Source organism: Mycetomoellerius zeteki, unplaced genomic scaffold, assembly GCF_001594055.1.
Source record: "Mycetomoellerius zeteki isolate Tzet28-1 unplaced genomic scaffold, Tzet1.0 scaffold106, whole genome shotgun sequence".
NCBI lineage: Eukaryota > Metazoa > Arthropoda > Insecta > Hymenoptera > Formicidae > Mycetomoellerius > Mycetomoellerius zeteki.
The window spans coordinates 3,401,699-3,416,512 of record NW_017255975.1 but is presented as its reverse complement, the minus strand read 5'-3'; the positions used below and the strand labels follow the sequence as shown (position 1 = coordinate 3,416,512).

The following is a 14,814-nucleotide window of genomic DNA, read 5'->3' as shown; positions in this document are numbered from 1 at the left end:
GCCTCCCTAGGACGGCGAGAAACGCCGACGAACAACGAGAAAACGTACTCACCTTAATCTTGAGGTACTCCTGGATGGCACGTTGCGACGAGTCGGTGAGCTTGACGAATATCAGGGATTTCCGCTCGTCGAAATTGCCGTGCGACGACAAACCATACTGGACATCTGGCACCAGCGCCATTTCTTCGTCTCCCATTTCGCCGTGTGCGGCTTCTCACTGTCTCGCTCGCTCGCTCGCTCGCGCCGCACCGTCTTGCTCCAACCCGCGCGCACGACTCGCCGTCCCCTCGGCGCACCACACAGCTGACGTCCTCCGCTCGTCTGGCTACTCGAGCAACGCCGTGAAGCAGCGCACGACGATAACGCGCGTTCTCTCTCTCTCTCTCTTTCTCTCTCTGTGTGTGTCTCTCTCTCTTCTTCTTTTTCTCTCTTCCTCTATCTCTCGGCACTCGCGCGCGTTTCTGTGTTCCAGCCTCCCTTTTCTCTCTCTCTCTCTCTCCCCCTCCCTCTTTTCTTCTCGCCTCTTTTCTCACCACCCCTCGTTGAACGCACGAATTTTCGCGCGGCGCGATATTCGCGCCGTACGGCGCGCGGAACGTAACACCGCGGGACGAAAACCGATGACGGATATCTTCAGCCGGAACTCTCGACGCGACGAGAAGTTCTTTCGCGAAACGTGTTTTTCCTTCTCGCCACGCTCAAACCATCACCTCCACCGTCGTCGCCACCTCCTCCTCCTCCTCCTCTCCCGCACAGTTGCCGTATGCTCTTTGCTCTCCTTCTCTTTCGCTCTCACGACTGTCGACACACTATACTCGCGGATCGCTGAGGTTCCCCCCCACCCCGGGCACGATGCCGCAGCGTAGCACCCCGTGAACGATGTTTTAACGGCGAACCACCCTCGAGCGCGTTCGCGATTTCCCACCTGCTCCGATCCTTCTCAACCGTCGCATATTATCGCACCGACGCGACTCATCCCGTGGTTTTTCCTCCTGCAAACTGAACGCCGAAAGTCCGGTAGAATAGATGAGAAGCAGCGCCCGTCGTTTCGGCGCAAGGAAACACGACTACACACTTTCGAACGGCCACCTGGTAGGCGGGGCTTGTGGAAGAGCCGTCGACCAATTGCGTCGCGTGCAACCGGATAATCCGACAGTCTAACCAAGGACGACCTCGCCGTCCTCACGCGGTGACGGCCAACGATCGACTACCTGCCGGCTTTTCCCGTTACGCGCCGCGTACAGTTGTCGCCACCTGTCGGCGCGGCGCGGACTTTTAGCGAATTCGGTTGGACCGGTTGGACGCACTAGTGCATCTTAAAGCCGTTGTACACTAATAGTGGTCTGTTTTCTGCTCCCGCGCTACAATTCTCTTTCTCGCTTTCGATATATATCAAGCATATACCTACGTTACTTTAAGTTACAAAAGTGTACACTAGTTCAGCCACAGAAAGCAGACTTTAGGTCTGTTCGCGTTGCTTGAAATCCCCCAAAATTTTTGCACTTTAAGTGAGATAGATATATATGTGTGCTTATATAATTATAAAAGTAGTCTAACTAAAAAAATCGAAATATATGAATTATCCTATGTTATGTATAATTACATTGTAATTTTTTTTTTTATTTAAACACTTTCATAATTACCGGCACATTTGGGCGCTGAAAAGAGAGAAAGCAAGATGCAAAAATATCTATTGTACTCAATGGGTGCTTTCCAGCAAGGACATAGTCAGACACTGTAACACAGTGAGTCCTTTCATCCTTGTTTAACGTTGACAAATAACAAGGATGAAACGACTCACTGTGTTACACAGTGTCTAACTATGTCCTTGCTGGAAAGCACCCTATATCTTTCGCTTTCTTTCTCTTCAACTCCCAAGTATATATTTATCTCATCTTAAATGTAAAAGTTTTGAGTTTCAAACAAACAAACCTATTCTGTGTAAAAGTAATGTGCGAATATTTTGATTTATAAAATACAGTACTTAACAGTACAGTAAGATGTATTATTGAAGTTTTCATGGTTTAATCTGTTTTTTGTATTTGAGACATTCTACGTCAAACCGGACCTTTGTCCGGACCGAAACGTGTCCACCTTTGAAACATCGTCATTTTTCTTTTTTTTTTTAAATTTACTGACATATATTCTACAGATAAAAATATGAGACACGTGTTTCGCGAAAAAGATTTGAGATTTTTTTTGTGAAGTTATTCACGCTTGTAAGTTGCAGAAATTCATGAAAAACGTCGCTCATGCAAACATTTAAATTATTATATCGTTGAAATCATTATACAAAAAAGTGTAAGAGACCGATTTTTTAAAGATCTTAAATTGTTCTATGGATAGGTTATTTTTATTTTATCATTTTCATATAAATAAATCATTTTCACATTTGTTTACAATCTTTATTAACATTTTTCATTATCAATTCAAAATTTAAATTTTACTTCAATTATGAAGTAATTATTAAAATTTCAAAATGAAAAACTAGAATTTTTTAACTATACAGTCCATTTGAATTCCATTTTAAAATTTTCGGAGTTATTTAATAATTGAAGTGGGAATATGAATTTTTTTTTACAAAATTTTTAAATTGGTGAGTTGATGAAAAATGTTAATAATATTATAAACAAATGGAAAATGATTTATTTATATGAAAATGATAAAGTAAAAATGTATCCATAGAACAATTTAAGCTCTTTAAAATCGGCCTCTTGCACTTTTTTTGTACTAATGAACACTAATAAACATATATTTTTATCAATTTGTGTACGACGGCTTTAATAATACACATCCAATCCATCCAATCAAATTCGTTAATAACTCTTCTCTCTTCATAACGGCAATTCAAGAGAGAGTTCGAGATCTCTTTCTACAAAATGCTCATTCACGTTAGGTTATTTCATCGAGCATTGAAATGCTGTGTTTATAACAATATAATTAAAGGCCATCACACGTACAAAAATTTTAGTCGGAATCGTAAGGCCGTAAGCAAATCGGCCAATCACAATCGAGCGTTTTAAAACGCGAGATCGTAATTTTGATTGTGATTGGTCGATCTGCTTGCGACCTTACGATTACGACTAAAATTTTTGTGATGGCCTGTAAGCAGAAAAAACAAAACACACGCACATTTACGGAGTTTATTCGGTACGCGCGACTGGTTACTTTTACGAGTGGGAAGCGTGAAGTTAGCCACCGATACTTTGATAGAATTCGACGTTTCGATATTAAAATCGTAAAAATGTTAGAAAAATTGATTTTCGGTCGAATGAATCGATGATTCGGAGAACGAGAGCAATTTTTCATAATGTATATTTTGACAAATTTCATAAAATTCATTGACCAGCTGTGTGCCATCTAGGAATTTTTCGAACAAACCATAATTTTGTTGGTGTCACTGTTGTTTTGACGTAAGAGGCTGCTGTCTCGTTACATGTTACATCTTGATCGAACAAAATTATTTGGTTACCTTGTGGTTCTTCGACACTTGCTCGAAAATGTTGCGGCCATTAATGGGTGTCACGGCTTTATTAATGATAATGGAAATGAATGTCTATATAGCCACCGATTGGTGGTGGGGAGCGAGAGATCCATTTGGTCCATATCCGAGAATACCGGATAAAAATTTGGTGAAGGTAACTTTTGCGATTGTTGTGATTTCAAGTTCTTAAGTTCACGTCAGATTTTTTAACGGCAGTCAATTTAATTTTAGATGCTTTTCAGTAAGAGACACAGATGAGATAGTGCTTTTCATTTTCCCACAACTTAGATCGTTTTCATTTGTGACATCATAACCTAGTGCATGTTCTTTTTCATTCTGACAAGTGAAATTCAATTAAGTTTTTACCTACAATCTGCACAAGCTCGAGACTATGTACTTTACTGAGTCTTGTTAATTCAAATTAAAAAAAAAATTGAGGCTTTAAAACCTGTGTTATGCAATAATTTTGTCACCGAAGTAGACAAGCAATGACGTAATTATCTGAATATAAAATACTCGTGTAATTTTGTAAATCAGTATCAATTGTGTGAAATTGAAAAGCGGTTCAATCATTATATCCTTGTTTACCAATGTTAAACAAAGATAAAATGATCATTTTGTTACACTGTACTTCTTACTGGAAAACACCATTTAACTTGATTATTTTGTTTGAAATTAATATCGATCGTCATTAGAAGAATAATTATTATACATGAAATCGTTTTATTATTTATTTAGGTACTTTTGATGTAACCAAAAATGTTATGATTATTATTTATTATTACAGAGAGAAATTGCATTTGCAGAGGAGTGCAGGAAATTTATAACTGCGCCTAAAGACCAATGGATTCGTTAGAGGAACTTTATTAACTTTAATTGTACAGTGAATATGTATGCGTTTTTTCCTTGGGAAAATGTAGTAATAAATAAGTGTTATATTAATTTATAATAATATTACTTGTGTTTTGAATTACACTTTAAGGAAATCATGAAAGGACTGCAAACATAAAACGACCTTTTTACATATTTTTATATATTTGAGAGCTTCCCATTTAGTGACACAAGTTGACACAAACATTGTATCTTTCTTGGGATTCCATAAAAAACAAAAATAAAAGATACTTATGTCAATTTGTCATCAAATGAAAAACACTTATTGTCGCTTAATAAATCAATTTCCTATAATATTTGTGATTTGAGCATAATGTAGCATAATGCTATATGACAGTTATTTTTACTTAAGTGTTCTTGAGAAATATCGGATGTATTATATTTATCAATTTTCAATTTTTGTTGATAGAAGTTTTGTTAACAGAAAATATAAGTGATTTCATTTATGAAGAAACAAATATTTAATACTTAATATTTACGAAAATATGTCATCTTAACGTGGGAATAGAATCGGTATTTTTTAAAAATATTTCTAAAATATTTCAGCTTGCAAATTTCAATTTAATTTAATATAATCTGATCGCTTTACATGAAAAGTATTACAAAGGATGGAATGAAGGAGGATCATGGACACAGCCCCGGCGACAGAATATGGAATAACTTCAGAGGCAAGTATTTTCGGATAAGTTTATTAGAGTCCCTGGATTACCTTCCCCTGAGGCAGCTTATCCCAATAAGAAAGCCATCCTTTCTACCCCTCGCTCAACGGTACGCACCGTCTTAATACATTGCAAGTTTCACTTTCACTTTTCGTTTCGTTATTCCATTTTAAGAGCACCCTTCGGATATGGTACATTGATCGCAAAAACGAGGAACGAGAGAAGTGTGCGAACGGACCACGGGTGGGGAAATGCGAAATTAAGAATTGTCATATCGAACGTGTGACTCGTTTACTTTTTTCTTAGGATTTTACGTCAATCGTAAAATTTCGATACTTTACAGAATCGTTAGAGAGGCACGATAGCGGCTACATCGGATCGTCCGAGCGTTTATATAAGTACAAGCTCGTCTTCGCATTTTCAGATCGATTCTACCAACCTGATTTAACAGCTTCACTTATAATTAACTAAATTACGCCCATTATACATATTATTCTACATATTACGCTATAATCTAGAAATAAACAATCACTTGCTATTACAGGGAATTGAACGACGTTGATAGAATCATTTCTTGAAAATCGACGAGATTTTTCGAAGATCAAAGTTCGGGCAAAATGCAACCGCTACGATTCCTCCTCGCGATGCAAACAACTTTACCATAGGCAACGTGATTTTTTTAAAAAACATTTACAACGCGGAAGTATATACGACGATGCAACGCAATCAATTTTGTAAAATCAACGCCCGTCTCCGTCTGTCACTTTTAATACACTAACACAATGTCAACGAAATGTATTCTGAATTACTTCACAACAATATTTTTCTTTTTTATGTACAATTATCCCAAGAAGATCAGAATACTTCTAGTTCCACTTTTCTGTTTCTTTTTTCGTCGCGACGCAGCAACAAGAGTATACATGAAAAATGGCAAGTAAGATGTATTTCGTCTCTTTTTTTTTCTTGAAGAATTCTTTCTCATGCAAAATTGTTCTGAAAAAGATTGGGCTGTGTGAATATTCTCATTCGCTGTACTTCTCGCTCAAGCCCTTTACCTGCGTACTTATATTTGAGCAAAACAAAAGAGGAAAACAAAAAAAAAACACGGCGTAGCGTATTGTAACTAGGGTTGCCAGATCTTGTTGTCTACCGATATTCCTGGGATATGTCTGAGACGATGGTTGAAAAATGGATTATTAAAGTATTCGAGTTAAATTTTCAGTTAGGTCCATGTGGTTTATGTGGGGATACTAATTGAAAATATATATATAGTCCAAGTACTTTAATAATCCATTTTTCAATCATCGCCTCAGACATGTCTCGAATATGTTGGTATTAAATCTGGCAACTCTAATCGTAACAGATTAGAGCCTGTTTTTTAGTTGAATTTCTTGGATAGTTCATGTTTCTTTCATTTCTCTTCACGTTGAAGAAAAAAAGGAGGAAAGACAAGAAATTCAGTTAAAAAGAACAAGCTCATGGTAACACATGAAGGCGAATACGTGTAGAACATTAGAATTTTTATGGAGTGGGGGGAGGGGGTAAAATTTCAATGGGATAATGGGCGTTCGGAAAATCACCGCTCCGTGGCTGTCTCGGGATTTCTCCTTGGGATCTTTCCCACTTTCCTTTTAGATGTTTAGCGAAGTAGTATTTGTAATAAAGCTGATATAGACAATTTATGATACAATAATAAACAGTCTGTGTATATTTGCACAAGATATCTTTCCTTAAGCGTAATTTCTCCGAACTGCATGCTCTTTGCCCAAAGAATCTTACTTAATTTTAAATTTTTATCTCAATAAATATATCATAATTTATATCATCATCCTTTCAATATTCAGTATCGTATAAGTTTTAAATTAAAATCCTATCCCGGATAAAATCCACTTAAAATTAACCGAAAAATATGATGTCACATAACAGAAATATTATCTTTGTTGTGATTCTCAAATTTTCATAAAGCTCTTCATTTTTAATTCTTTCTAAGATGACTTAAGATTGATTGAGAAAAATTTACAGTTTAAGGAAGCGCGCTTAGAGAACGAGAGACATCCTGTATAATAATATTAATATGACTCTTAAAATATTATTTATGGTGAAAATGGGCGGAAAAGTATGTTTTCTCTGAGTTTTAGATATGTTTTTAGAATAGATTCAAATATCGCTCGAGGAAAGATAAAGTGAAAGTGATAAGTCAGATTTACTGCGATCGAGCGGATGAGACAGCAACACGGATCGCGATCATGACCATGTATATGTATATATATGTATATGTATATATAATGTATATACACACTTGTAAATATGTATATAATATGTGCAATTGTATGTGCAATATATTCTGTGATTACACGATCGAGATGCGATAATATCTTACACGTGCGTGTGTACTGTCGATGCGAAAAAAAAAATTAGATTACAAGGGATATTTTCGGTTGGGCAACGGCGAACAGACGCTTCGTGTCGACGCGAGTGTGACTCGCTTATCATGACGATGGCGATGACGATTGAATGACCAAGGTTTTCGCACTAACGATCTTTCCCCTCGTCTAACCGAATCGGAAACCACGAAGTCTCCGACCGAGCCGAAATAATTATGATCGCGAGTAAATAAGTGTCGGTCGATATCCGAGTAGCAGCAAGAACTGTATTTCGTCACATTACGTCCGCTTACGCGCATTTGAAGAGGCGAATAAACAAGAAAGGCATTACTATTTCTACTCTTTCGAGACAATCGTCTTTAGTGATTCCTCTCACTTTGAAATTTAACGTAAACTGGTAAAATTTTACCAGACGAATATCGCTAGTTATCCAAATTCCATGATATACAATTTTTTATCTCTTACATCTCCATTCGTTCATTCGCCCCTTCTTGTCACACCTAATATGTATCATATATATATATATATATATCAATGTCGTATTACTCGAATAAAGACCAGTAACGAATCACAGTCAAACGAATGCTGTACACGTGCCGGATTTCCACCCGCGTGATTCCGTCACGCTGTATATATATTTACGCATATGTATACAACCGCATATATCTAGCTACGACTTAAAATTAATAGCATTTAAACTCTGTCTCTCTCTCTCTCTCTCTCTCTCTTTCTTTCTCTCCCTCTCTCTGATATATAATGCGATGATATGGCACGTGGTGTGTGTTTATGCATGTGCAATGATTTAACGATGATATAACTCTAATAGGTCCCTCTCTCGATCATCTCTCTTTTCTTTTTCTCTCTCATCATTTGACTATAATGTTTCCCCATAATTACCTAATTAATCGGATTTGAAATCCCCTGTCTCCTCGCTTTTATACCGCACTTCTCTTCGAATTCCGTTTGAATACACTCGACTATTCTCTAAATATATGCAAGAACTCATTGAATACGTAAATGTATAATAAATAATAAACAGGCGGTACCGTGTTCTCACGGCACAATTAGCGCTTGAAAATACGATCGTCCGAGTTTTAATTTTATTTCGTCTAATACAGGTCGCCTTTTTAACGTCAACGTGACGCGAATTCAGACGATTGTACAATATATTTACGCTAAATGCGCCGTCAGAATACGGACTCGATATTGGCCATACGACGAGTTAGATCTTTAGTATTAACACGAAACGATTAACGAATCATCGTTAGAATCGATAACTCTTCAACGTATACGAAATAGAATTTTTTATAACCCAAGGAAGAAACTTACGTGTCTTTAATTTTTATTCGCTAACTACGTGCGGCACGATATTAATGAATGTGATGCACGATATATCCTTAAAACGAGGCAAGTCATACTGTATATATGGATCTCTATATCTAGTTGAACGGTGCGATTGATGCGTTCCTCCGTGAACCGCATCTCACTATGCATTGATGTCACCAGGATTGTCAGGATTTCGAGAGGCAACTCGCGCTTGCTCGAACCGCACAATCGCCGTCCGGTATGGCGGAATATCGAATCGATAGAGGACAATACTGGTATTCATCGGGCGGTCGTCGTTCGCTACGATGATGATGGTAATAATGACAATGATCCGTTTTCAGAGATGAGAAGCGCAACGACGGCGCGTGCGTTCGGAGCTTAATTCGATCGTGTGAATATGGAGTCACACAAGCGTTATCCCACGTGTATGCACTGAGAAATATGATCTGGTTGGATTAAACAGTAATTCTGGTGGAAAACGGACGAATCAGAATTTTCTGGTTAAATCAACTAGAATTCTGGTTGATATAATTATTCTGATAAAAATAAGAATTTCAGGGGGGTGATTGTTTCAACTTCTTGATAAAGTTTACCTGTTAGGTAAGTAGCAAGATTATCCAATCACGTGTGCGGATTGTCAGATTTACCTAACAGGTAAACTTTATCAAAAGATGGAACAATCGGCCCTTAGTAGATTTTACCAGAAATATATCAACCAGAATTCCGGTTATCTCAACTAGAATTCTAATAAATTTAACCAGAACATTCTGATTCGTCCATTTTCAACCAGAAATTTTTTTCAGTGTGTGTTTGTGTGTGTGTGTCGATGTGTACACATGCGTATATATTTTGTGTCTCATGCATGGTGTTATATATATTTATGTGCATCCAGTTCGCTGGAGAACAACGCGATCGGTGTGAGTAAACAAACGAAAAAACGTTTATCGATGAATATTCGGGATATTCTACGCAGGTATTCTTTGTGTTGAATGTGCGTGTTTCATACTCTTGGATACAATTGCTTTTGGGTCACCTTGCACGCTCGCGGCCTGCATAGCGGCGACGTGTCATCGAAATCTCTTTCTCCCTATGTCTTTATAATTCTTTCTTTCGCTTCGTTCTCCTTCGCTTGAAAAATTTTCTCGACAATAACGGCGCTTTCCGTGAGACGACGAAGCTTACTTCTTCTCTTCACTCGTTAGTCGTAATTACCTAATAAATCACGCAGATGATACGCGCAGAAAGTTACGCGTTCCGCGTGAGTTCATCGTGCCTCCTCGCGTCTATTACGAGTTTACTCTTAATACGCTTTTACTTACGAAACACAAACATCCCGTCTTGTTTTTTATATATTTATTAGGTACATTACATATGTGTCAATACGATTTTCAAGCATAGTATTGTCAACAGTTGTGTATATTTTTTATTTTCTCTCCTTAATTTCCCTTTTGTTATGTGATTTTTCTCTTCTCCTTGCTAAAAAAATTTATATCTCGCTCGTTTATAGCGATCTGGAGTCTGCTTTGAATTTCCGATCGTGATTTTCTATGTTTTCGTCGGTTGGACGCAAAAGTTTGCGGCGATCACTTGGGAACTTCCGTTTGATGCGAATGAGAAGTAAACATTTCACTCTTTGTACAATTTTCTTACGCTAGAAAATTGGAAAATAACGACGGCTTGATTTGCTGGTAACTTGCCTTTGATTTTCCAAGATGATTCTGAATTATTCCGACCGAAATATCAAACATAAAAACTTATTTATTTAAAATTGTAACTATCACTCAGAGAATTGAGAATGATATAAAATTATGAAAAATATATTTCAAGAAAGACTAACATAAAATTATCTATGGTTTAAGCATAAATTACGTAATTTTTTTCAGATCTTTGTTCAAGTTTGTCGAACGCCTGGATTCTTTTTCATTTGGATTCAATTAGTAGGAGCTAAAAGCATTTTTATCGTTATTGCGCTACATACTTTTGCGTCCTGTATCTTCGCATTTGCATCTCCTTGCAGCTGATAATATCGCGGATGAAAAGTTACGATTTGTCGATGCGGTACACAGGGTGTTCCAGGTTTCGCCCATCTACGGACTCTCCGATCAATTTCGAATATTTTTCCTTAACGAAAAGTGTTAAGGCAGCGATAAGTTTTTAAACTGTAAGATGGTAAAAAGCCTAAGAATTTCAACGAGCAGTAGAGATGACGGAGCCTTAATCTTTATTCAATTCGAAGCGAATTTTACTTTCACAGTATTTTTATTTGAGGCTTAGACGTATTTAATATTAGGAAATTGTGGATAACAAGGATAAAACTATCGCTAAGGAAAAATCAACTGCGAATTGGTCGCGGAATCAATAGATGAAAGGAAGTGCAGACGAGTCTGAATCACTCTGTATATATGTAATATATGTATATATATATATATATCTTTCTTTCTTTTTCTTCCGTTATTATCGCGACAAGACTCCTCGGACGTTTACAGAGAATAGAAATATGGGAATGTATTTAAAGAAGAAAAATACTGTTGTTATGTTTAGGATCGGTGTAATGTTGTAGTCGCATCTATTTTTTTGTTATCTGTGTTTCCAATTTCTGTACAATTTCTATCTTCCGCATACGCGGATTCCGTCTGCAGGTCTCCCCTCGTACGTGTATTTGTATATGTTTCTTGTGCGTGTAAAGTGTAGCGTGTCAGTGTTCTCTTTAAAGGGTAATTATCACAGAATACACGAGATATTTTCATTAAGCTTACAAGATATTAATCGAAGCGGAGAGTAGGAGGAAAAATTGACGGCCGACCCCGTCGACGGTCGCGGTGATTGCGGTGGATCTGCGACCGGGAGGAACGAGTGTCGAGGTAATCGTCTGGATATCCCCGTCGACGAGGCCGATCTGAGTGCCGAATTCGCCAGCCCTTTCGTATTAAGTAATGTACTTAGTGTTAGGCAGCGGAGAAAATAGACACTTTTACACTTTTACAAATGAAGATGGTGGCGAGATCGCGGACCCGTGTTTTTCTTTCCTTCAGCTTGAATTTTTCCGAAATCATCAACGACAGATACAGATGCAGGTGCTTCATAAATTGATCTCCAAATTGAAGTTAAAAAATCTAGTATGATTTCAGATATCTTATATCATTGGCGGAAGATATAAAAATCGTGTACTAATAATCTGTCCCATTTTTCTTTTTAAAAATATTTAAACAGATTAAACAATTTAAATTTAACGAATACAAATTATTAATTTCCGATTTATTAATGTTAATTAATTTTTTTAATATCACTTTTCGTGGTTTTTAAAGAAATGGATTCGAATATTGTTACGTAGAACTCTTCCATTTATAATCTGATGCTTTAATGTACCCAAATTTGGTAAGCACCTGCAGCTGAAATAATCATTCACTTTTTAGATGACTCTCGTCTCTCTTTCTCTATCTGCCGATCGAAAATCCCGCGTTCGCAGCTACATCAGCAGTTTTAGACACTATACACAATACGTAAGTATAATCTAGACGTACTACGTAGTAGAAACTTTTGAATATAATAGCGAATATAATCTCCGGAGTTGTGTTGTACCTGCCCCGCCCGACTCTGCAGCCCTGGGCTGGACGATAACTGGATTCATCGGATACGAGGTCACGTGCCTTCGAGTTTCTCTCACGGAAGGATCCGACCGAAGCTTCATGCGATCGTAGTAGATGTGGCGAAGAGAGTCCCGATCGTTTTCCATCCACTTTCGCCGCTGGCCCGATACGAGTTCCCGATAAGAGAGATCAGCGAGAACGCGGTAGATGTTTCTACGGACGGGCGAACGTCCGCTGTGCACACGAGGAAAGATGAACAAGACATGCTGAAACTAGACGGTAGCAATAGTTGTACTAATAATAATAGTCCAGTGCGCCTCGTGTAGTATTCGGAAATAGGCGGTTGCCGTAAAAAACAGCGATAGCTAAAGAAGAATCAAAAGCTACGGTATAATCACTTGCGTGTGCTACAAGATTACAGATAGTGCTATCAAAGTTCACGGATATTACTCGGATAGCTTCAATATTATCCAACCCGTAATTTTGGTAATATCTCAAAGTAACCGGTCACACTTAAATAATACTCAAAGTATCCGAGTATTCGAGTGGTACCGACAGCACCAATTACAGGAGTGTAAAGTTCAATTTTGTAGTCTCGCTCGCTCGCCAGTTCATAGAACGAGGATTCGCGTTTGCAGCGTGTCGGGCCTGCCTCTGTTACGTTAACATGCGACTTCCGGAGGCGCAGGATCAACGCGTGTACATCTTTCGCTCGCAAAGGTCTGGAATAGTTACGCTTTCGCGTAACTATCGAAGCTTTCGGGCGGATCTCGGCATCATTCGCAACAGCATCAGCAACAGTCAGACTCTTATGATCATTTCTGGTATAATCTTACGAATAAGAACGTAATTTACAATTACAATGCCTTACTAACTTTTTTCTGTTTTTATTACTAACGGCACGCCGCTGCGTGACGTCACAGGGCGTGCCTATTTGGTCGTACGCAATGCTACATTTAAACTGTATATTTAGAAAAAACTTCTTCGTCTCAACAATGTTTTCACGTATCTACAGTAAACTCGTCCTCCCGAACAAACGGCCTAGAAACGACGCGGTCGTATCGCGCGCGTGTAAACGTAATGTGTGAATGTGTATGTATGCGTGGCACGTAAAGTTTACGGTTCCATGTACGCATCGATTTCGCCCTGTGTCTGTAGCATGTGCGGCCGCGTCGCGATCAAGGATTCATCACACGTGGACTCGCTTATCGTCCTCTTCCATTTCGAAGTCAGTCTTTCGGCGAACGGCGGCGCGTCCGATCGAGAGAGTCTCTGTCGCCTTCTGCGCGAAGCACCGTACTTGAGTTCTTCGCGGTGTTGATCTCTCGTCCTATCTTACGTTACGAATATTACCAAATATATTGCATACTGGCAGCACTGTTTTCACGTTTCGCGTCTTTGTCCTAGCGAACACTCTCTCCTTCGTATCTTCGTCTCCCTTTGCGTCACGCCTACGACACACCCACGAAGAAGAGTCCGATGTGTCTTATGTAGTACTGGAGCGTCGTTGTCGAGCTCCGCTTCCTCCGATTATTTTGGCTCTCTATAAATGCAAGAGGGAGGAATCACCCTTTTTTCATTATTGTAATAGTACGCAGGACGAACGCCAAGTCACGCGGGGTTGACCTAGCTCGTCGTCCTATCTCGAGATCTGTGGAAGATGATAGTTCCCGGTGCGTCGTCGCTGTCCAGGGACGGGGTTGAAGCTTTGTGTGTGTATATGTGTGTGTATGAGTCTCGTAAAAAAGGGAGAGGAATTACGCTCGACTGAACTCCACAGCGCGAGGAAAGATGGAGAGAAGAAGCTTCGCGGTAAATCAAATCCCGTTGCTAGGATTGTCCCTCCTTAGATCGTGTGCCTCTCAGCGAAGAAGGGCGGAAGGGTTCGAGGCGATCGTTTTCGCCGGATGAATCGCGCGAATTACTCTCTCGCGCGGAATCGTGAAAAGTTTCGTTCGCTTGTGGCACCGAAGGCATCAAATGCTAACCCCTTTTGGACGGCCTCCTGCTTCTCTTCCTCCTTTTCTTTCTGCTCTTTTTTTTCTTCTCCTCTTCGGGCTCTTTCCAAGCTCGAAGTACTCGAGTCGCTATCGGCTTATTAATGCAACGTCGTATCTCCTCAAGTGGGATTCGGTAGCAGTGTCTCCTGTCTGATGTCGCTCTTCAGCTTCACGAACTCCTTGGCGATCTCGTCGTTGTTGCGCTGCGAGAGAATACGCAGGATCGTCCAGCCGGTCTCGTCCATCTGGATACGCTTGCCGAGCGACAGCCAACACGCGCACGAGCCCTCCTCGACGATGTCCTTAAGCTGCATCACCGCGACTCCGACGAGCCTATCCTCCCTCGCGAAGCAATAATCCTTCACGCAGATATGCAATTCGTAGAAGTCTAGCTGTTGTTGCTCGTTACCAATCATGCTAAGAACAAAGATAAGGCAAAAGTTAGAGAAACTTTGTGTCTACGTAAATTAGTAATTATTGATA

At 39.1% G+C, this 14,814-nt stretch overlaps 3 protein-coding genes across 9 annotated transcripts in view; 1 reads left to right on the top strand and 2 right to left on the bottom strand.

The window, feature by feature from the left end:
* The window catches only part of Su(Tpl) (Suppressor of Triplolethal), a 96,686-nt gene extending 95,491 nt beyond the window's left edge, over nt 1–1,195 (bottom strand). The window contains 1 exon segment of the mRNA XM_018450652.1: nt 53–1,195. Within this exon segment, the coding sequence (XP_018306154.1) occupies nt 53–196 (144 nt within the window). The 5' untranslated portion in view covers nt 197–1,195.
* A 2,200-nt stretch (nt 1,196–3,395) lies between these two features.
* Nucleotides 3,396–4,389, top strand: LOC108723299 (uncharacterized). The gene is made up of 2 exons (XM_018448922.1): nt 3,396–3,638; nt 4,272–4,389. The coding sequence occupies exons 1-2, from the start codon at nt 3,501–3,503 to the stop codon at nt 4,338–4,340; spliced, it is 207 nt and encodes a 68-aa protein (XP_018304424.1). The 5' UTR covers nt 3,396–3,500; the 3' UTR covers nt 4,341–4,389.
* A 7,652-nt stretch (nt 4,390–12,041) lies between these two features.
* unc-13 overlaps nt 12,042–14,814 on the bottom strand; it is a 57,886-nt gene continuing 55,113 nt past the window's right edge. For all 7 annotated transcript variants that reach the window (XM_018449639.1, XM_018449664.1, XM_018449673.1 and 4 more), the window contains one exon: nt 12,042–14,748. In XM_018449639.1, coding sequence (XP_018305141.1) covers nt 14,451–14,748 — 298 coding nt within the window. In that variant the 3' untranslated portion in view covers nt 12,042–14,450. The remainder of the gene's footprint in view (nt 14,749–14,814) is intronic.